General features: G+C 33.2%; 2 protein-coding genes across 2 annotated transcripts in view; both read right to left on the bottom strand.

Annotated features, from left to right (window-relative positions):
* Positions 1-4,613, bottom strand: part of LOC111711836 (venom protease) — a 30,161-nt gene extending 25,548 nt beyond the window's left edge. The window contains exons 1-5 of the mRNA XM_023486295.1: positions 4,533-4,613; positions 2,146-2,204; positions 1,207-1,304; positions 975-1,068; positions 271-325 (exon numbers count right to left, since the gene is read on the bottom strand). Of these exons, the coding sequence (XP_023342063.1) occupies positions 271-325; positions 975-1,068; positions 1,207-1,304; positions 2,146-2,192 (294 nt within the window). The 5' untranslated portion in view covers positions 2,193-2,204; positions 4,533-4,613. The remainder of the gene's footprint in view (positions 1-270; positions 326-974; positions 1,069-1,206; positions 1,305-2,145; positions 2,205-4,532) is intronic.
* Positions 4,614-5,281: 668 nt separating this feature from the next.
* Positions 5,282-19,444, bottom strand: LOC111711839 (flocculation protein FLO11). Its single transcript, XM_023486299.1, has 13 exons — positions 19,336-19,444; positions 16,843-16,905; positions 16,725-16,777; positions 16,267-16,301; positions 15,470-15,534; positions 14,417-14,553; positions 13,756-13,827; positions 12,248-12,340; positions 11,934-12,004; positions 7,698-11,873; positions 7,578-7,615; positions 6,888-7,126; positions 5,282-6,243 (listed from the first exon to the last, which is right to left on the bottom strand). Exons 2-13 carry the CDS (start codon positions 16,855-16,857, stop codon positions 6,153-6,155), a joined length of 5,085 nt encoding a protein of 1,694 aa, XP_023342067.1. The 5' UTR covers positions 16,858-16,905; positions 19,336-19,444; the 3' UTR covers positions 5,282-6,152.
* Between the last annotated feature and the right edge of the window lie 2,659 nt (positions 19,445-22,103).

The following is a 22,103-nucleotide window of genomic DNA, read 5'->3' as shown; positions in this document are numbered from 1 at the left end:
ATGTACACAATGAACTGTACTGTACCTGCCAGATATGTGCTTATGTGTCATGTACACAATGAACTGTCCTGTACCTGCCAGATATGTGCTGATGTGTCATGTACACAATGAACTGTACTGTACCTGCTAAATATGTACTGATGTGTCATGTACACAATGAACTGTACTGTACCTGCCAAATATGTACTGATGTGTCATGTACACAATGAACTGTACTGTACCTGTCAGATATGTACTGATGTGTCATGTACACAATAAACTGTACTGTACCTGCCAGATATGTACTGATGTGTCATGTACACAATGAGCTGCTGTGACTACATGTCTAGAAAAAAAAATATAAGAATGTTCTTTTTTAATTTTTCTAAATTTTAACACAGATAACAAAGAAATTTAAAAGAATGGCATAATTGCGCTAATTCTAAAATTATACAGTTAAGTTCAAATATAAAGAGACATCGGAAGAATTTATAAAATGTTGTATTCTTAACTTGCTGATAATCAAATGCTACAGATATTTTGTTTTTGAATTAAATGATTATATTGAGCTATGTACCCGCATATTCATGGCTATTTATTTATTTTTTGCAATTACTGAGATTTACGTGTAACAGTTTAAAACCCATTGAAAATTATCCAGACGTCATTTCATAAATTCTTTCGATGACTCAAGATCTCTGGGATAAAGAAATAAATAATTAAATTTGTTTTTATAAAAAGAGACGTCAAAGTTCGATAAAAAAGGTTACAATAGGAGAATAAGACAACTAAACTCATTAGTTTTGCTGCGTGTTTTTACAGTGTCCTTTCCGACTTAATTCAGTTTCCTGGTTTTTGTACGGTATTTTAACATTATCCAATAGTAATCGTAGAGAGTTAAAACCAGTGTTTTGAACACCGTTTAGCAGAAAAAGAAAATATTTTTATATTCTACGTTAAAAATTAAACACACTATTAAAAATGTGAAACCTTACCTATTTGTTATAAGAGTTCCAGCACATATATGCGAGTAATCGCTAGATTTTACGTTCTTTCTTCTTCTTAGGCTAACAACCCATGGAAACTGTCCTGGATAAGCTTAGCGATAATGTCGGCTTTGTTTTCAAGAAACTATACATAGGTTACCCCCGACTAAACCTCAAATTAAAGATTTTAGGTTTACCCCCCATCTATACCTTGAACTGCAGGTTTACCCCCCAACTATACCTTGAACTGCAGGTTTACCCCCAACTACTCGCATTCCCCTCGACCTCTGCAGACCAGTACCACAAGGTTCAGGCCATGCCAGGTTTAGGACTTCAGAGCTTGACATTTATATAAAGTTAGTGAACAAAACAAATTCGTTCAAATCTCAGTTTTAAGACTTTATTCATTTGGTTCGTTTCGTTTCACTAATTAATAAACATGCAATATGCTTCATTCTATGTTATCTTTAAAAAAATGTGTAGTGTTTGTAAACCTAATCTGATTTAACAAAAGTTAGGAAATAAGAATACTATGTCAAAATGTGGATAATACAAATTTCGAGACTTAAGACTTTAAACTGTATAAAACCAAAAATTGTCAACAACATCCAATACCGATTTATTTAGGATTCAAAACAAAGGGTAGACCACATTTGCAAATGCATGAAGACGCTTTAATACCTTTTAATTTCTCTTTTAATTATCATATTATTATTTATTATGAACAATATATGTAAAGAAATTAATTTGCCAATTAGGAAGGGAAGAATTAACAGTTTTTTTTTAATCTTTGTACCGTCATTTTAAAAATTACGAGAAAAATTGTTGCCAAAAGATACAAACAAACAAATCTTAATTAGAAAACAAACAAATTTGAAAAGTTCACATTTTTGGATCAATTTCGTAATCGTCGATTATTATTTTTTCAGCAACTGATCTACAGTGGTAAGCGATTATATCACTACAATGAAGACGATTTTTTAATTTAATTTTGATTGTTAACATGGTTTTTTTGGATTTACAAGTTTATAATTCATCCAAGAGAAGCTTTTTTTTTAATTGACAGCTTCTCTTGAGTTTTTTAATTTATGTCTATCAATGCTTGATATCAATCAAAATGAAAACTAAAAGTCGTCTTTAATATATTGATATAATCGCCTACCCTTTACATATATTTCACCTTTGAGCGAAATGGAAAGAGAAAATTAGGACAAATGGTAGACACATCTCACAGCAGCACTTAATAATACTAATACTAATAATAGAAATAATTATAATAATAGAATAATAATATTGATATTATTATATTATAAAGATTTATTCCATATTGATAACAATGATATGAAATTTATTAATGATGATAATAATAATCACTAATGATGACACGAACCTTGTGACTTTGGTGAAGAACTGACAAGAATTGAATTATTCTCGCAAAATAACAATATTCCATACATATACAGCAATGGAAGAGAATAGATAGATAAATAGGTAGATACAGATTTAGATAGATAGATGAATAGTTTGATATGAAGATAGACAGATACAACCGTTTAGATGGGATAGGCACAGATCAAAGCTGATACATAAAAATATAGAATAAATGTAATTACTATGGAATTTGGAAGGGTTTTGTACTTTTCAAAGTACATTTTTGCATGAGTAAAATGTAAGCAATATAACGTTTTAATACTTGTTTAATAAAATTATTGCAGATGTTAAGAAAAAAAATAACAAAAAAAATCTTTTTCCTTTCACTGAATTAACTAAAACCCTGCAGGATTGCTACTACGTTTCCAGCGTTTACGCATCTGACATATTATGCGTAATGTGTACAGTAAACATATTTGGTTACTTTTCGTACTTTTACCCGATCATTGAACTGTAAATAAACTGACAAATTATATATTAAAACAGTTGTAGATGTGTACTAGCATTTCCAGCTTTTTTTCTACAGTGATAACCAGATAACAATGGAATAGAAAGACGACATTATAGCAATACTTGAGTGTATTTGATGGTGTTACAAAGCAAATGATTTTACCAGACAATTATAAAATAACTTATTTTGTGAAATGGGTATTTTTACACTGTGCTTTGTCGTCATTGAACTTTTTAAAGTTAAATCTTGATTCTAACAGTCGTCTTACTATTCCAGAGTTTTCTGGTTTCACTGTAAACTATTTTTGATTTAGTAAATTTTAGGAAACTATATAACTAATAAACTATCAGACTGTCATTGATCTAGTACTAATTTAGTAAACTAGAACATATTTAGTAAACTAGTATACTAATATATAAAAATATAATATATACATCATATTGAATTGTCTCCAAGCTTTAACACCAAAATACGCACATAATACTCGTAAAACATAGAATTTTCTGCATACAAATTTTGATATTAGACATATAGATTTTTCAAAAATTATTCATTCTTTTTAAATTTTCTGATTAGTACCAAAAATCGCCAATTAGAGCTAAGAACGATCTGACATGATGTGGCCGTGGGACACTCTGTAGATAAAACAAAACTTTATGGGGTTGAAATTCCATGACGAAATTGTAAACTATGAATAAATGGATAAACCGTATCAGAAGGTCATCTCTTTCATTATGGGATAATTCACGTGTGTCATTAGAATACACGTGTCATTATAAAAATAAAAATAAAAATTTGCAGGAAAAATGTGTATTATACTCAAACAATAAAAAACTAACCTTACCAACCGAATATTTGTATGACCCCATCTGATATGAAATAAAAAAGAAATCTATCAAACATTTTTTTTAGTTACAGGAAATGCTTCAAAAAGAAGGGGTGGCGGGGGGCGAGGATGTATTCTATGCTGTCCCATATATAAATGCCTCATAATTTACATAACCTACATTTACGTTTACAAGATATTGGTTGTGTATGCTGTTGCTTCATCTGCTATGAAGGAGTAGAATTTTGCAGATTTAACCTCATTCAGAATAGATTTAACCTCATTCAGAATAGATTTAACCTCATTCAGAATAGATTTAACCTCATTTAGAATAAATTTAACCTCATTCAGAATAGATTTAACCTCATTCAGAATAGATTTAACCTCATTTAGAATAGATTTAACCTCATTCAGAATAGATTTTAGGACAAAGTCTTCACCTTTATTCAAGCAATAATTTACTTTATCATTCATGTTCATGTTTTCAGCCACCTCCCCTCCCCCAAACAAAGAAAAAATAAGCTTAAACTTTAATTTGTTATATTTCTATTCCTATAATTTTGATCAAGCTATTCTGAATTTTCCAGGAGACCATTGTTATTGATCCATTCTTTTCAGCTTTTTTTTGAAGCATTCCTCTGATTGAAGAACTATAAGCTCAATAAACTAACGTTCAATTATCATTTTTTTTATTTTACGATCAGAGCTCTTAAATTTGGTCAGGGTCAGGATTCATAAATCGCTAAATTGCAAAACAGGGTGGACTTCTTGCCCCCCCTTACAGGGGGGGGCAAGCCTTCTTAAGGGAGGGCATGCCCCCTCCTTCATCAGGATAAAGGGGGGGCCTTGCCCTCCTTACCTCAACAAAAACAACAACATCAACGAAATTGTAAACTACTACACGTCTACTGCTTATGTTCCAGCAAAAATTCGACTGGACATCTGGACCTGGTCTGTAACTTTCTCTTAGAGTTGAAAATGCACAAAAACATCTAGTTTTGAGATTAGAAATAAACTATGCTTTCTCTTAAAATCTTAAAAGAAAAACCAGGGTTTCTGGTAAAATAACAAATACATAGGACCATTCTGTAGCTTAGTTTAGTAAGATTTCCTATTTTTCAAAAATTGTATATTTTGTGTATTTTCAACAAAATTCAACCCTTTTAACAATTATCCCTTTTATAAAGCAATCTAAAAATTAGAAAAAGCAATGAAAATTACGTTTTATATTAAATATAATATTCCTTTTTTACTAAATCTAAAATATAATATATTTTTTGTACTAAATCTAAAATAAAATATAAAATATATCTTTTTTACAAATTCTAATACATATTATTGCTTTTTTACTAAATCTAAAATATAATATATTTTTTGTACTAAATCTAAAATAAAATATAAAATATATCTTTTTTACAAATTCTAATACATATTATTGCTTTTTTACTAAATCTAAAACACAATATTGCTTTTTTTACAAATTCTAACATATTTTTTTTTTAACAAATTTATTTGAATGATTTAGAATAATTAACAATTATGTTTAGTTATATAAAAGAAATGTTGCAATTCAATTTGCAACATTCTAACTGAATATAGCTGCAGCATACTTAGAGAAATGTATTAAATAAATATAAAGAAAGATAAAAAATATAAATTAAGATATTTTGACACCAGATAAAATTATCAATGGCAAATTCAAAGCTCTTTTTTTGTTCACACATGGGTTTCAATTTTTTTTAGTGATATGGTTCACTTTTTACTATTTCTACTTTTTATAGTTTTTCTAGGTCCAGGGCATCTTTTTATTTATTGAGACAGCTTGACTTCTAGATAAAATGAGTACTGGAAAGTTGTAGAAGGAACTTCTAGAAGAAAGATGATGTTTGAAACTTCTACAAGCATGGAAGAAGCTGGAAACATCTAGAAGAATGGAGGAAACTGGAAACTAATAGAAGAATGGAGGATGCTTGAAACCTCTAGATGAATTGAGAAAGCTTTAAACTTTTAAAATAATGGAGGATGCTTTAAATTTTTAGATATAAATGGGAAATGGAAACTTTTCTAAGAATGGAGACAGCTTGAAACTTCTACAAAAATGAAACGGTTTGAAACTTCTAGAATAATGGAGGCCGCTTGAAACTTCTAGAAAAATGTAGACAGTTTAAAACTTCTAGAATAATGGAAGCCGCTTGAAACTTCTAGATAATATGGACACTGGAAACTTTTATAAATATGATGATAGCTTGAAACTTCTAAAAGAATTGAATAGACTAGAAACGTCTAGAAGATTGGAGGATGCTTGAAACTTTTATAAGAATGGAGGATACTAGAAACTTCAAGAAGAATGGAGGATGCTAGAAACTTCTAGAAGAATTGAAGAAACTTGAAACCTCTAGGAGAATGGAAAAAACTTAAAACTTCTAGAAGAATGGAGGAAACTTGAAACTTCTGGAAGATTGGAAGCAGCTTGAACCCTCTAAAAGAATGGAGGCAGCTTGAAACAGAGGGTTAAGGATGTATACCCTAGACTAAAACTTCTCAGCAGAAAAAATATTGGTCTAGGTACTCTGAAATTTATAATCTAATTAGTTTTATAAATAGGTTCATAGGTCTGCTTTTTAAAAGTTACATTTTGAAAAGATTTATAAATTTATTAAGTGGCCCATCAAGACTTCTCTTATCCCGACATCTTTTCAACCTGATGGTGTTAACGTTTAATATATCTTGAAAGAAGGGGATGATTCATTTTGCATAATGTCCCGTTTCGCTGTCTTAAAGTCTGCAAGGTATACTGTACGGTCTTATTATAAGTTTAACTGGAGTTATCACTGATTTCAGACGTTCACTAACTGAGCTACATGGTGGACGACTTGACTTTACGTCTTTGATCAAAAAAACTTCTTTATTCTTAAAAGCAATAAAATTGCAGAGTCCAGGGCAATTTTGTGATAATTTGTTTAAGAATATATTTCTAAAATTGATTTATGAATAAATATAGAAAATTATTTTAATGATCAAAGACGCCCTTCAAGTCGTCTCCCAACTGTCATGTTTCGTGGGACACCCTGTAGCTAAATAAATAATTTGAATTATCAAAGGTCTACGACATCAGGTTGCAAAAGATTAATATAGGAATAAAAGAATATGATTTTTTGGCGGGTGTTTTTCTTCGATTTAATTCTAAAAAATGTGATTGAAGCTCTGATATTACCTGAGAACTATACAAGGTCTGAACCCCAGGTAGGAGGAGTATTCAGGAACCACGGTAAACAAGGAGACCAGGGCAGAGGAGGAGGGGGAGGACGAGGAGGATGACACCAACGTGGATGATATTGATGATGGTGAAGATGAAGAGGATGATCCTGAGTTTGGGATTGAAGCTGGAATGATCAACTGAGCAGGAAGAACAATTGCGGAAGTTTCCACAGCAACAACTGAAACTGCAGAGGCCTAAACAGAATAAAGGTTTAAACGCTTTCTCAAAATCAGTTTTGCAAGTTTATCTTTTTTGAGTGTAAGGTCTGATGTACAGTAAGAACCAGAAAACTGTAGGCTAATTTTAATTCGGAACCAACCGATAAATAAGATTCATTCAGAGAGTTTTAGCAGTATAATTAATCAAATCAAAATTAAAAGATTCTATATTATCTTGATTGGAAACCTACTTTGCCTGAAAATCCATAATTTCCCATTTAAAATCAACAAACCTATTTGTTAGAGGCACATCGGTCACAGATTATAATTTATGATCGGACACAGCAGCAAACTAATAGACAAAACAGACAGCCAAACAGAGATTACTACTTTATATATATACACATAAATATTTATATATATACATAAATATATATATATATATATACACATAAATATATATATATACACATAAATATATATATACCTGTTCTGTATTTCCCCCTTGAGTATTCTGCAAACCCTCTGAAAAAAAGATGGGTATAAACGAATATGCTCTAATTTCTGTGGTTCAAGTCTTAAACTTTTAATAGCTTAATGCACCGACCTTGTGCATCTTCTGTTCCCGGGATTGGTTTGGTTAGAACTCCATTTTGGTCCGGTAAAATCAGAGCATCTTCCCATAGGTCAAGGTTGATTATCTGACCACTAGATGGGGTTAGGTCAGGAGAATTACAAAATGGTTTTGAACAAGGATTAGATATATCACTGGGAGAAACAGAGTTAGAATTGGAGCTTTCTATAAAGATTGTATTTGATCCATCTGAAAGTGTACTCAGGTCTCCAGGCTGTGTACTTGATCCTCCAGGTAGTGTACTGGATCCTTCAGGTTGTGTACTGGATTCTCCAGGTAGTGTACTGGATCCTTCAGGCAGTGTACTGGATACTCCAGGTAGTGTACTGGTTCCTCCGGATACTGTACTGGATTCTCCAGGCTGTGTACTGCTTCCTCCAGATTGTGCACTAGATCCTTCAGGTAGTGTACTGGATCCTCCAGATTGTGCACTGGATCCTCCAGGTTGTGTACTGGATCCTACAGGCAGTGTGCTGGCTCCTCCAGGCTGTGTACTCAATTCTCCAGGCTTTGTACTTGATACTTCAGGTAGTGTACTTGATCCTCCAGGTAGTGTACTGGATCCTCCAGAAAATGTATTTGATCCTCCAGACTGTGAACTGGATCCTCCAGGAAGTGCACTGGATCCTCCAGGAAGTGTGCTGGATACTCCAGGAAGTGTACTGGATCCTACAGGTTGTGTACTTGTTCCTCCAGGAAGTGCACTGGATCCTCCAGGTAGTGTACTGGATCCTTCAAATTGTGTACTTGATCCTCCAGTTAGTGTACTGGATCCTACAGGAAGTGTACTGGATCCTCCAGGTTGTGTACTGGTTCCTCCAGACAGTGTACTGGTTCCCCCAGGCAGTGTACTGGATCCCCCAGGTAGTGTACTGGATCCCCCAGGTAGTGTACTGGATCCCCCAGGTAGTGTACTGGATCCTCCAGGTTGTGTACTGGATCCTCCAGGAAGTGTACTGGATCCCCCAGGTAGTGTACTGGATCCCCCAGGTAGTGTACTGGATCCTCCAGGTTGTGTACTGGATCCTCCAGGAAGTGTACTGGATCCCCCAGGTAGTGTATTGGATACTTCAGGAAGTGTACTGGATCCTGCGGGCTGTGTACTGGATCCTGTGGGCTGTGTACTGGATCCTATGGGCTGTGTATTAGATCCTGCAGGCTGTGTATTGGATCCTGTGGGCTGTATACTGGATCCTGTGGGCTGTGTACTGGATCCTGCAGGCTGTGTACTTGATCCTGCAGGCTTTGTACTGGATCCTGTGGGCTGTGTACTGGATCCTGCAGGCTGTGTACTGGATCCTGCTGGCTGTGTACTTGATCCTGCAGGCTGTGTACTGGATCCTGCAGGCTGTGTACTTGATCCTGCAGGCTGTGTACTTGATCCTGCAGGCTTTGTACTGGATTCTGCTGGCTTTGCAGTTGTTACAATTGGATTCCAGTTTCCAGGAATCAAAGCTCCTACTGGTATAAGTCCTTGTAAAGCAGGTTTACTTGTCACTTGTAAAGGCTTTGATGAAGTAGTCTGTGACGGTTTACTTGTAACTTGCAATGGTTTTGGTGCACCTTGAGCTGTAGTTGTGGATGGAATGGATACTGTAGATGATGCAATGCCTAATATAGCAGCTATGGGGCCATTTGATAGTATTGAACCTAAAGTAGAGGATGGTCCTATTGAAGATATGGATGATGATGATGACGGTGATGATGATGGGACAGGTCCAGGTGTAAATTGAGAAATGAGAGATTCTGACATTATGAATGATGAAGCACCAGTGCTAGTTACAAATTCTGAAGATACAGAAGAAACAGAGGGATCACCGATAATGACAGGCCATAATATTCCTGAAGAACTTGGCAGATTGCTAGTTTCTGCAAAACCTAGTGTAGGTGAAAAATTTGATGGATCACTAGTCTCTGAAGGCCTTTGTATTACAGAAGAACTTGATAAATCACTAGTCACTGGAGGCCTTGATATTACAGAAGGATTTAATGGATCACTATTTTCTGGAGGCCTTGATATTACTGTAGAACTTGATAGATCACTAGTTTCTGAAGGTGTTGGTTTTACAGAAGAACTTGATAGATCACTAGCTTCTGTAGGTGTTGGTTTTTCTAAAGAACTTGATGGATTACTAACTTCTGAAGATTCTGATGCTGGCAAAAAGCCAGTAGGAATTATTCCAGTTGGCAGACCTGTTGATGAATGATCAGTTACGAATGCAGATTCAGAAGTTATTGGAAGAATGTTATTCAGAGATTCAGATACTGCTGAACTTATTGAAGGATTTGTAGAAGTGATAAATTCTAAGGTAGATGAGAAACTTGAAGGCTTAGCAGTACCAGGACCTAGTGTTGAGAAAATGCTTGAAGGAGTGGTTACCAGTGAGGAGCTTGAAGGATTTGAGGTGTCTGTAATTAACGTAGTGTCAGGTCTTAAAAATGATGATGAACTGGAAGAAACAGGCGTAAGGGTAGATCCTGATGATACAGAAGAACTAGAAGGGTTGGAAGTAGTTCCAGATCCTGATGATATTGATGAACTAGAAGGGTTGGAAGTAGTTCCAGATCCTGATGTTATTGATGAACTAGAAGGGTTGGAAGTAGTTCCAGATCCTGATGATACAGAAGAACTAGAAGGGTTGGAAGTAGTTCCAGATCCTGATGATATTGATGAACTAGATAGGTTGGAAGTAGTTCCAGATCCTGATGAAATTGAAGAACTAGAAGGGTTGGAAGTAGTTCCAGATCCTGATGATATTGATGAACTAGATAAGTTGGAAGTAGTATTAGATCCTGATGACATTGATGAACTAGAAGGGCTTGAAGTAGTTCCAGATCCCGATGATAATGATGAACTTGAAGGGTTGGAAGTAGTTCCAGATCCTGATGATATTGATGAACCAGAAGGGTTGGAAGTAGTTCCAGATCCTGATGATATTGATGAACTAGTAGGGTTGGAAGTAGTTCCAGATCCTGATGACATTGATGAACTAGAATGGTTTGAAGTAGTTCCAGATCCCGATGATAATGATGAACTAGAAGGGTTGGAAGTAGTTCCAGATCCTGATGATATTGATGAACTAGAAGGGTTGGAAGTAGTTCCAGATCCTGATAATACTGATGAACTAGTAGGGTTGGAAGTAGTTCCAGATCCTGATGATATTGATGAACTTGAAGGGTTGGAAGTAGTATCAGATCCTGATGATACTGATGAACTAGTAGGGTTGGAAGTAGTTCCAGATCCTGATGATATTGATGAACTAGAAGGGTTGGAAGTAGTTTCAGACCCTGATGATATTGATGAACTAGAAGGGTTGGAAGTAGTTTCAGATCCTGATGATATTGATGAACTAGTAGGGTTCGAAGTAGTTCCAGATCCTGATAATACTGAAGAACTAGAGGGGTTGAGATTAGTTTCAGTAGCTGATGATATTGATGTACTGGGAGTATTAGAAATAGTTCCTGTATCTAATGATATTAATGAACTAGAAGGAGTATTTAAAGATCCTGAAGTTATTGAACTGGATGGTTTGACAGTAGTATCAAATCCCATGGAAGATGGAGATGTTGAAGATAATGTTATTGTTGAAATAGATGGTTTAGTTGTAGCTACAGAATCAGACGTGAGTAAAGAACTTGAAGGAGTTACAGATCCAGCAACAGTGGACGATATTGATGGAGTGTTTACAACTCCAGGTTCTGACATTGATGAAGATGACCAAGGATCCGAAGGAACTGAAGATTCTGTTATTGAGGAAGATATTACAGGATTATCTGGAGATTCTGATATTGATGAAGATGCTGAAAAATTATCTGGAGATTGAGATATTGATGAAGATGATGAAGGATTAGTAAAAGTTGGAGATTCTAATATTGGTAAAGATGTGGATGATTTATCTGGAGATTCTAATATGGATGAAGCTGTTGAACTTATGGTATTTGATTCCGGTTTATGCATGATTATATCTACAAGAATTGACGGAAAAGTTGTACTTGAAACAGATGCACTTAATAATGTTGATTCCACAAACATGGATGGCTTTGTGAACTGGGTACTGGAACATGTTGTTGATGCTTCTGTTGTTTTTGTTGTTGTTGTTGTAATGTCTTTCCTCCATTCTTCAGCTCTTTCCCAACAGCTTCGAGGTCCTTAAAAGTAAACAAAAACATTGCTTTTTATTTAACAAGCATAATGAATTAGGAGTTTACCCGAAATGCAACCTTCGCACAGTCTATCTTCCATTTGGCATTCCGAATATAAAAAGCAGTAGTTGGAAAACCTGAGAAATTATTCAATCAATTATTAGGGTGGATTGGGTTTTACTTTTTTCCCCTTTGAGCATATGTACCCCATTAAAAATTCTAAAATAGAAGAAAAACGCTCAACGTTAAAAAATTCAAGCTTATTTTAGATGAAAAAAAAATTAAACCAAAGAAAAAAGAACTATTTTGGATTAAGAAACTTAAAGAATAAGCTTTATATTGCATAAGATACATTCCTTTAAAATTTTAAATAATTGTACCGTATGTCTGTTTCATCAAACCAGGTGAACACATTGCATCGTCGCCGTGATGCACAGAACCCCTGACACGCTTCCTCTGAGCTGATAGCATCACTATATACATTTTTGTTAAAGGGACTGTAAGCGTAATGTTTAAGTGACCCTCCATGCAAAGAAAACAATGCACGATTTACAACGGTACTCTTAGAACCATGATCTGATCAAAAATGTGAAAGATATGGTCCTTTTTCTGACTCTAAGAGTGTTTACTTGTGAAGATTTTTCCAATTTTTCTTAAAAAGCAAAAAAAATGGTCCAGTCGCTTTTAAATGAAACCACAAATGAAGAAATAAACAAAATCATGCATATTGCATATCTAATTAATATGTTGTAAATCGAGCATTATCATCTTTGCATAGAATGGAGGATCACTTCGCTCTCATTCCCAGTAAAGAGAGTCAATATAAAAGTGGCACATTGAAAAAATATAAAGCTTCATGTCTGATTCACATTGTTCTCTTCAAACGTCAATCTGAGTAACTCTGAATTTGTGTCTTTTTCAATTTGGAAATGTGGTGAATTCTGACATTTCTATCATTGTCTCTGTATTATATCATGCGCATATGTCACTTTTTTTAAAGAAACTAAAATTTAAATTTCTCAATTTTCCGAGAGATAAAAGGTTTTGTTGTGAATCGGATTTTATAGACGAGGGAAACTTAAAATGATTAAAAGGTTGTTAGGTTTAAAAATAAACAAAATGTAGAGCATAAAGCTACATGATTGTGTCTAAAAGCTACATGATTGTGTCTAAAAGCTACATGATGTGTCTAAAAGCTACATGATTGTGTCTAAAAGCTACATGATTGTGTCTAAAAGCTACATGATTGTGTCTAAAAGCTACATGATTGTGTCTAAAAGCTACATGATTGTGTCATGATTGTGTCTAAAAGCTACATCATTGTATCTAAAAGCTACATGATGTGTCTAAAAGCTACATGATTGTGTCTAAAAGCTACATGATTGTGTCTAAAAGCTACATGATTGTGTCTAAAATCTACATGATTGTGGCTAAAAGCTACATGATTGTGTTAAAAGCTACATGATTGTGCTAAAAGCTACATGATTGTGTTAAAAGCTACATGATTGTGTCTAAAAGCCATGTAACGAATTATATGCAATGCAGTCTTTTCTGTTGTGCCCTTTAAACCTTTTTTTAATCAAGGATGAACGATATATCTTTATGTTTCTTGTGGGTTCTTTGCTAATATCATATGCAGATTTATACATTGTCATGTTTGATATCCCTTGATATCCCTTTGATATCCCTTGATATCCCTTGATATCCCTTGATATCCCTTTGATATCCCTTGATATCCCTTTGATATCCCTTGATATCCCTTGATATCCCTTTGATATACCTTTGATATCCCTTGATATCCCTTGATATCCCTTTGATATCCCTTTGATATTCCTTGATATCCTTTGATATCCCTGGAAAAGGATGAAAAAGAGGAAATGTGTTTCACCTGAATCCTACGAATGCTGTCCAATGAGCGTCACAAGCAAGATGGCTACTGCACTTACAGTCGCGGGATCCACTTAAACAAAATTAATTAATTATATTTTAATCTTGTCGCTTTGTTTTTATTCAATATTGCAAAAAAAATCACATTAAAATTTATCAATTATAATTTTTGATTTTTGCACCCTTGGTTCCCTTGGCGAACGTTGTTCCAGCATACGTTATTAAATAAAGATGAAAATTTGTTATTTCCATTTTCTTAAAAACTGTTAAGTATAAACTCTTTTCATAGGAAATTTTAAAATTTTTGTCATGGAATAAAGTTTTTTTTACTCCATCTTTTTTATACTTTAAATTGTACTAAATTATCTCTCGAGTTATAAACTGCATGGTTTGTCTAAAAACCAGAGTACCACAAAGCGCACTTTCTATAATACCTAGTTGAGGTTTATTCCACCTCAATTCTAAGTAAATCAACCAAAAGAAAACTGCAGTTAAAACTTGAAACACACAAAAAAGAAATAAAAATATGAAAGCAATCAGGAAATTTCAATTTTTCCCGTTTCTCCATGAACTTAATTGTTATTTTTATTCAACGTACACCATTTCAATCGAATTGAAAATAATGTTTTTAAAGTATTTTCTATTATCAATGGTGGTCCAACCTGAAACAGCTGTAGCAGTCAGCTGTTTGCTGACAGCTGGAGAAAAGAAAGCAGCTGGAACCCATAACTGGAGCAGCTGGGCTGTGCCAGGTAAAGTTTGTACAGTCTGCAGTACCCTTACACTCAGTGTTACAATCCTTAATTGTACAGTAACAATATGTACAGAGCCCAAAACTTAAGACAGGGTATCGTTATAAAAACCAGTTTTGAAACCCGGGTTTCACGAATGTGGTTAGGCAGTTTTGTAGATAAAATATTTTTGCTATGAATTATTGTATTATTTAGTTTCTTCATATTAGGCTTTTTCGAATCTATTTAAATTAAAATCTACTTAAATGTTAAGACCCCGAAATGGAAACTCGGGAGTTTCATTCAACGATACTCTTTTAAATTTCTGGCTCTGTGCACAAACTGAATATGTACAAGTTACAACATGCGACAGTTAAATGTACTAGAATTTTTTTGAATCAGCTCTTCATACAATAACATTAAACAAGCAAAAAAATTTCTTCTTTTTTTGATTTATCAAAATCACATTTTTATGGAATTCTGTCCAATTCGGCCAAATTCTTCTAAACAAGACAAATATGTGTAAATATAAGAACCAGGCTTTTTTTCTTTTTTCTTTGAAACAATTTAAGCTCTTACAAGAGTTTTTCTTAAATGAGGTATTAAAATATTTAGTGAACAATTTTAAAGGCAAAATGTTTTAATTTTGAGCAGGAATAAACCTAGGGTCCTTAAGTGAGATTCTGGAAATCGACTCAGCTGGGAATTCTTGTATTTTAGGTATAAAGATTAATGCTTAATCTTGACCTTTTGTTAATCTGCAGATTAATCAATCTTATTTCAATATCTGCAGTGTAAATGTATAACCTAAAATTACCCCTTTAATAAAAAGTTCCCACGTTTAATATCGAGATCAAGTGATTAAGATTATGAGAATCCAACATTAAAAATTCCTAACTCTGATCGGTTAAATCAGCAGTTTTATCATCTTATGGTTATATAAGGATTCAAACTAAGAAAGAAGATGAATTAAAAATATATTACCTGAGCAGATTCAACTCCGAAGACGACATCTACAATATTATCATTTTGTCCAGAACAAGACTGTCCTATAACAGTTGTACTTGCAAGGGTGGTTTCAGGGGGTGGGGTGGCAGTCCATGTGGCAGTAAAGAATTACTACTATGAAGAAAGTGTAATTTTTGTAGGTTTAGGGGGCCAGGTTAATAGAAATTTTATCAAAATGTACTTTCCCAAAGAATTTTTCCCAAGTTGCAATTTCCCAAGGTTTTTTTCCCAAGTGGCAACTTCCCAAATCTGCAATATCCCAAGCGGCAACTTCCAAGTCTGTCCTAGCTGCAGTGCTCGGCCCACAGCCTGTTCTAACCGCGGCACTTGGTCCCTTAGCCCATCCTAGACGCAGCACTCATCCCCATTGCAGCCTGCGGCGCCTCTGAGGGCCTAACCTAACCTTTGGGAAGTTGCCACTTGGAAAATTGTCACTTGGGAAATCGCCCAAGGGAAATTACCTTTTTTTTAAGCTCTCCAACATTTTTATTGAACCTATAAGGAACTGTAATCTTCGATGTTGTGAATAACAGATTTTGAGATCGACTTTAACGTTTGAAATTTTTTAAATATTTTCTAAATTTTTTTAAATATTTTCTAAATTTTTAAAAATATTTTCTAAATTATTTTAAATATTTTCTAAACCTCTTGAAAACAATCACTTCATGTAATTTTTTTAAACAACTCTATCTTATAATCATAAACCACTCACTGAGCAAATGTTGAGATATACATTTGGATGAAAAAAGATCTTACGGATCTAAAGTTAATACCTTGGGTTGGGCAAGTTCCAAAACTGGACACCAAACTAAAATTTTCAAAATAAATTTGTGTAAATGCATAAAAAGGAACTAAAAACCTGTCTCAATCTGTAAATCCCGTTATGTTTGAAAAAGATAAAAGGATTAGAAAATTTAAGTTCGTGGAGAGTAGTTGAGTTTCTTTTTAATCCCTTTATATTTGATGGTGTAAACCTTTGATATTTCAAACTTAGAATTTGTGTCTCCATTGGGCTGCACTGCAAAGATATAGGGATTAGAAAATCAGAGTTTGTGGCAGAGAAACGTTCCCTTGGTTTACAGAAACATTTCTATATTATATTGGGTACCCAGCTTTGCTGGGAAGAAAAGTAGATCCACTCAACTTAAAATGTTTCCCTAAAAAATTTGATACAAATCGGTCAAGGACATATTCTTTACTTGTGAAAAAATTATTTATTTTTATATTTTTCCTAAATTCAAGGATACAAGCAAGAAGCACAATATGCCAGTTGACTTGAAAAATCTGAAAAATATGAGATTCGAAAAATATAATTATTTTCTTTCTAAATTGAGATAAAATTGCCATACCCTGCAGTCATCCATTGTCAAGCCAACAACCCATTTCACCTCTTGGATGAACAATCATTCATCCTGAAAAAAAAAATTAAAGTTAAAATTTTCATTGGATAAATATCGGCCATTTTTTTGCCCGTCAAGGCTGAAGAAAATATAGATAAGAAACAGCAATAGGTTTAGGCATTATTCTGAAGTTCTCCACTGTGATCCAAAGGTTGCAAGCTCTCCCGCCAATTACTTCTCTAAAACTAAAGCTACAAAAACAAGTGCTTTAAAGTTCTTAAATGTATATATTTAGGGCTGCATAAAAGTATAAGCGAGTTAGTGTGGTAGAAACAAAATACAAGGCGTTGGGACACTTTTAAATTAACCCAGTCCTAAAGGGACTGACTGGCTATGTAAGGTAGTTGAACTGAGTATGCAGTGTTGTGCACAAATTCATTAAGATTCATTTGAGACGGCCTGTCCCTTTAAAAAACTTGTCATAGCAGCCTGGATCTATGTGTCTGTAGGGAACATTTTGACTTAGACAATGAACATGAGAATAAGGTAAAATACATGCGACATTACTGGTGTAACTTTGTGACATTGCAGCTTCTAAACTTGTTATTTTGCGCATAAGTTTTATTACCGAAGATTTATTCGGTTATACACTAGAAATCTAAAACATTTTTGCTTTTCCCACTATTACTTTAAGAAGAGGAGTTATGATAGAAAAATTAAAAACTTAGTTTTTAATCTTACTTGCAAAATAGAGTTTGAAGTGGAACATGGTGAGTTGTTTATGGCACTATTTTAGTAATTTTTTATCATTGTGAATTGTCTATGGCACTTTTAAAAACTCCACTTTTTTAATTCTTGCAAAAAATGAAGAAATAATTTTAAAACAATACCTAGTTATTCATAGTAGAACTATAAATATCTTGCAGCAAATACACGTAAAAAAATAACACATTAAGCTTGCATTCCTATAATGGTTCTGAGTTGGGAACTTTAGCATGGTTAACCTTTAATCCAGACTGCTTAATCCGAATATCTACTGTGGAAACTTTTAATTTTAGTCCGTAATCCACTCTTTTTCTCTCTCTTTGGATATCCGTAAACTGTATTGACCAATGACAACCTTGAAAATAAATTCTATCCAGTGAGAGACCTCCGCAATTTCTAGCAAATAAAGAATTTGTTGTCGGCCTTTTTGTAAATTAATCGGTGAAGAAAAATCTGGGGTTCCTATTATCAAACTTGTTGATCTAAACAATTAATCTCAAGATTAACATAATCTCGAGATTATGTTAATCTCGAAATTAGCAAAAAGAGGCGATTAAACCTTAATCCTGATATTCACCATTCTAAAGTTCCCAGCTCTGTTGTCCTGCAGTCTTAAATTTTTTTTTTTAAATATTTAATAAGGATTTCTATAAATTAAATTCTCTGGTGTCAACACTTTTGAATGATATCCAAAAAGCAAACTCTTGAATTCAAATTGTTAAATAAATTTCAATATGAATTGTGATAAAATATGGATGAATTAAGTATACATTGTATTTGTACTGATTGTGCACGTTAACCTAAAGTAAATTTCACGCAAAGCTAAAGTTAATTGCACGTTAAACTGAAGTAAATTGCACGTTAAACTAAAGTAAATTGCACGTTAAATTAAAGTAAATTGCACGTTAAACTAAAATAAATTGCGCGTAAAGTATGAACTTTAAAGATTTTCAGTCATAACTTCTCTAATTGAAGAGCTGTTTCAAAGAACAAGCATATCATAAATTTCTAATATGTAACCGGGAAAATTTGTTCATTTTAGACATGTACATAAATTCAAAACCTAAGGAGCTACGAGGGCACAATTTCGTTGCAGTTCTTGTCCTTCTGTCTTATAGTCTACGATGTCAGATAGATAAAAAACCTTTTTAGATATAAAAGTTCTGCACTTTGTAACAAAAAGTTAAAATAGATTTTATGTTACTATAGATGTGAAACCAAATCTGACCTTTTTGTTAACAGACGTAAGCTTTGTGTTCGATTTATGGAAAAATAATTATTGCAGAGAGAGAAATAATAAGCTTATAAATTATAATAATGAATACTAAATTAGATTACTATTATGTTTATATTTCTGAAAGAAAGAAATTTTGATATTTTTTTTACCGATAACACGCATTTAACTATACGAAATGCCTAATACGTTGTGCAGTGTACTGATTATGCATGCTTAAATGTGCATTTAAGAATGTATTGTAGAGATTATATATTAAAATGCATCTTTATGTGGAAACTAAGCTTCTGCCTGCGTATTACAGGGTTTAAAAAACAATGGTTGAACTGTATGTATAAACCTTGTATGAAGGGAGAATGAATAATTAAGAAACCAGAGAATTACCAAGTTCTGTGGTCCAGTTTTTGGTTTACCTTGCTCTATTGAGTATTACATCAAAACTAGGCTCGCAACGAACTCGTAAACAAAAAATTTGTAAAAAAAGTTTTAATTGTCTATAATACCTAATTTTCCGGCCTGTTTGTGTGCTTTTCTTGCGCTTTAACAATTCTGAGAAATTGCTAGCATAAATCATATCTGTTTTAAATCAATCATTTCTGAGACATTCTGTCATATCTGAAATATATAGATAATACATATAGAACATTTGCACCTTTATGCAAAATCATTTTAAAATCAACCGAAACGAACACAAAATCTATTTAAAAGTATCGTTCATGATCCCATTGATATATTAAATTAAGTACAGAAATTTAGAATTACCGTTCATGATCCCATTGATATATTAAATACAGAAATTTAAAATTATTGTTCATGATCCCATTGATATGTTAAAGTTCATGATCACATTGATATATTAAAGCTCGTGGTCCCATTGATATATTAGAGTTCATGATCCCATTGATATATTAAAGTTCATGGTCCCGTTAATACATTAAAATTCGTGATCCTATTGATATATTAATCTTCATGATCCCATTGATATATTAAAGTTCATGATCCCATTGATATATTAATCTTCATGATCCCATTGATATATTAATCTTCATGACCCCATTGATATATTAAAGTTCATGATCCCATTGATATATTAATCTTCATGATCCCATTGATATATTAATCTTCATGATCCCATTGATATATTAATCTTCATGATCTCATTGATATATTAAATCTTCATGATCACATTGATTATTAAAGTTCATGATCCCATTTATATATTGAAGTTCATGATCCCATTGATATATTAAAGTTCACGATCCCATTTAATATATATTAAATACAGAAAGAGAGAGAGTGGAAAACAAAAACATGTGCAATCAGTATCCAAAACATAAAAAATAACAACTGCACCTTTCAACCTTTTTTTGAGTGACAATTGGGGTGAAACTAGATATTTTAGTTTTTCTATGAAAAGAGACCCTGCTGCAAAAATCGACATTCAAGTCACTTTTAAAGAGAAAATATAATTGAAACTGACATTAAAAATTATTTTACGCATCGGTCCAATGAATTTTGTATCAAGGGTCTCAATTGAAATTCGACAGTTTTTTGAAAGGCATTGAAAGGTCTCTATAAATAATCAAAACAATTTTACAAATAAAAAATAAAAAATAAACATGTGTACTGCTCCCTGCTTAGTTTAACATGTGTACTGCTGCCTGCTTAGTTTAACTTTCTTTCGTTACAAACTCCATTTCCTAGACATAGACAAAAACTAAATTTATGACCCTTCATAAATTAATCTGGTTAATTCAGACAATGATACAAAATTTCTTATCCTTTTATCCCCTCCCTCAACTCATTTACTTTATCTCCCTCCCCTCACTTTATCCCCTAATCTCCTCCCTTACCTCATTTACTTTATCCCCCTCCCCTTACTTTATCCTTTTATCCCCTACCTTACCTCATTTACTTTATCCCCCTCCCCTTACTTTATCCTTTTATCCCCTCCCTTACCTCATTTACTTTATCCCCCTCCCCTTACTTTATCCTTTTATCCCCTCCCTTAACTCATTTACTTTATCCCCCTCCCCTTACTTTATCCTTTTATCCCCTACCTTACCTCATTTACTTTATCCCCCTCCCTCACTTTATCCTTTTATCCCCTCCCTTAACTCATTTACTTTATCCCCCTCCCCTTACTTTATCCNACAAATCAGGAGTAAAACTATAAAGATGATTTCAACTTTTTTTTCATTTCAATTGAAAAAAATATTTTGGAAATATCCTATTTTTTTGGAGAAAATCCGGGAATTCCAATCAAAACTTTTATTAAGATTATTACTTTATAGCACGTTTATTATGAAATTCACGATGAAGTGAGGAAGAATGATAAAGTACACAATAGTCTTATAAAATTTTTTACAAAATTACAGCAGAAACACTACGGGAAATTATGTATTCTTTTTTCTCGCTGATTTGTGTTTGAATTGATTAAATTAGTCTTGGTGATTGAAAATCACAGATTAATTAATTGTGATTGATTATATTTTCACTATTATACACCTAATCATGTAATTTTAAACAATAAAACCGTATCATAAAGGGATTCAGGTCGTCATTAAGTTTTTGCCATCGGCTATTTTGTCACTATATATGAGTTCATTTGCCTTTAATATTAAAATGAAACCGTACAGGGCAACCCATCATTTATTGGAGTTGATTGTATAAAGACTGATGCGTTATGGACATAACATGGACAAATTAGTATTTACAATATAAGTCCAAATGTTATAAAATTATGCAATTGTGTAAACCTTTGATTGATTGATTGTTTATAAAAGATGAATACGTTGGTAAAATTGGCAAGGATGGGTAATATTACATGAAATAATACCACAATTGGTAAAAAAAACAAATGTTTGGTTTTTTCCTCGACAAATTTCCCTCACACGCAGTTCACACTTGATAATACGTAAACCATCGTAATGCAAGGTGGAGGGGGGGGGGGGTTAAACCTTTAATAACAATTTGTTTTAAAATAATTTTCGTTGTGAATTGTGAAATGTGTTTGTCATTTTTTGATTTAAGATCTAATAAAAAGGGAGTTTTAAGGTACTTACAAAAAAAAATGAATTAGACTTTACCACAAAAGTCACCAAACTGTATGTTTAGTATCTCTGGCTTTTTCGGAAACAGTGCAATGCAGACTCCTTGGGTCTAACATACATATGATCCTGCAAAATATGAGAACCATGGGGTTGTACAGGTTTTCTTTTCATGGTGAAAACTAATAAATTTAAATTGTTTTTTTTTCTTTTTAAAAGTT

Source organism: Eurytemora carolleeae, unplaced genomic scaffold (assembly GCF_000591075.1).
Source record: "Eurytemora carolleeae unplaced genomic scaffold, Eaff_2.0 scaffold1206, whole genome shotgun sequence".
Classification (NCBI taxonomy): domain Eukaryota; kingdom Metazoa; phylum Arthropoda; class Copepoda; order Calanoida; family Temoridae; genus Eurytemora; species Eurytemora carolleeae.
The sequence above is the reverse complement of the archived record's forward strand: the minus strand, read 5'-3'. Positions and strand labels throughout refer to the sequence as shown.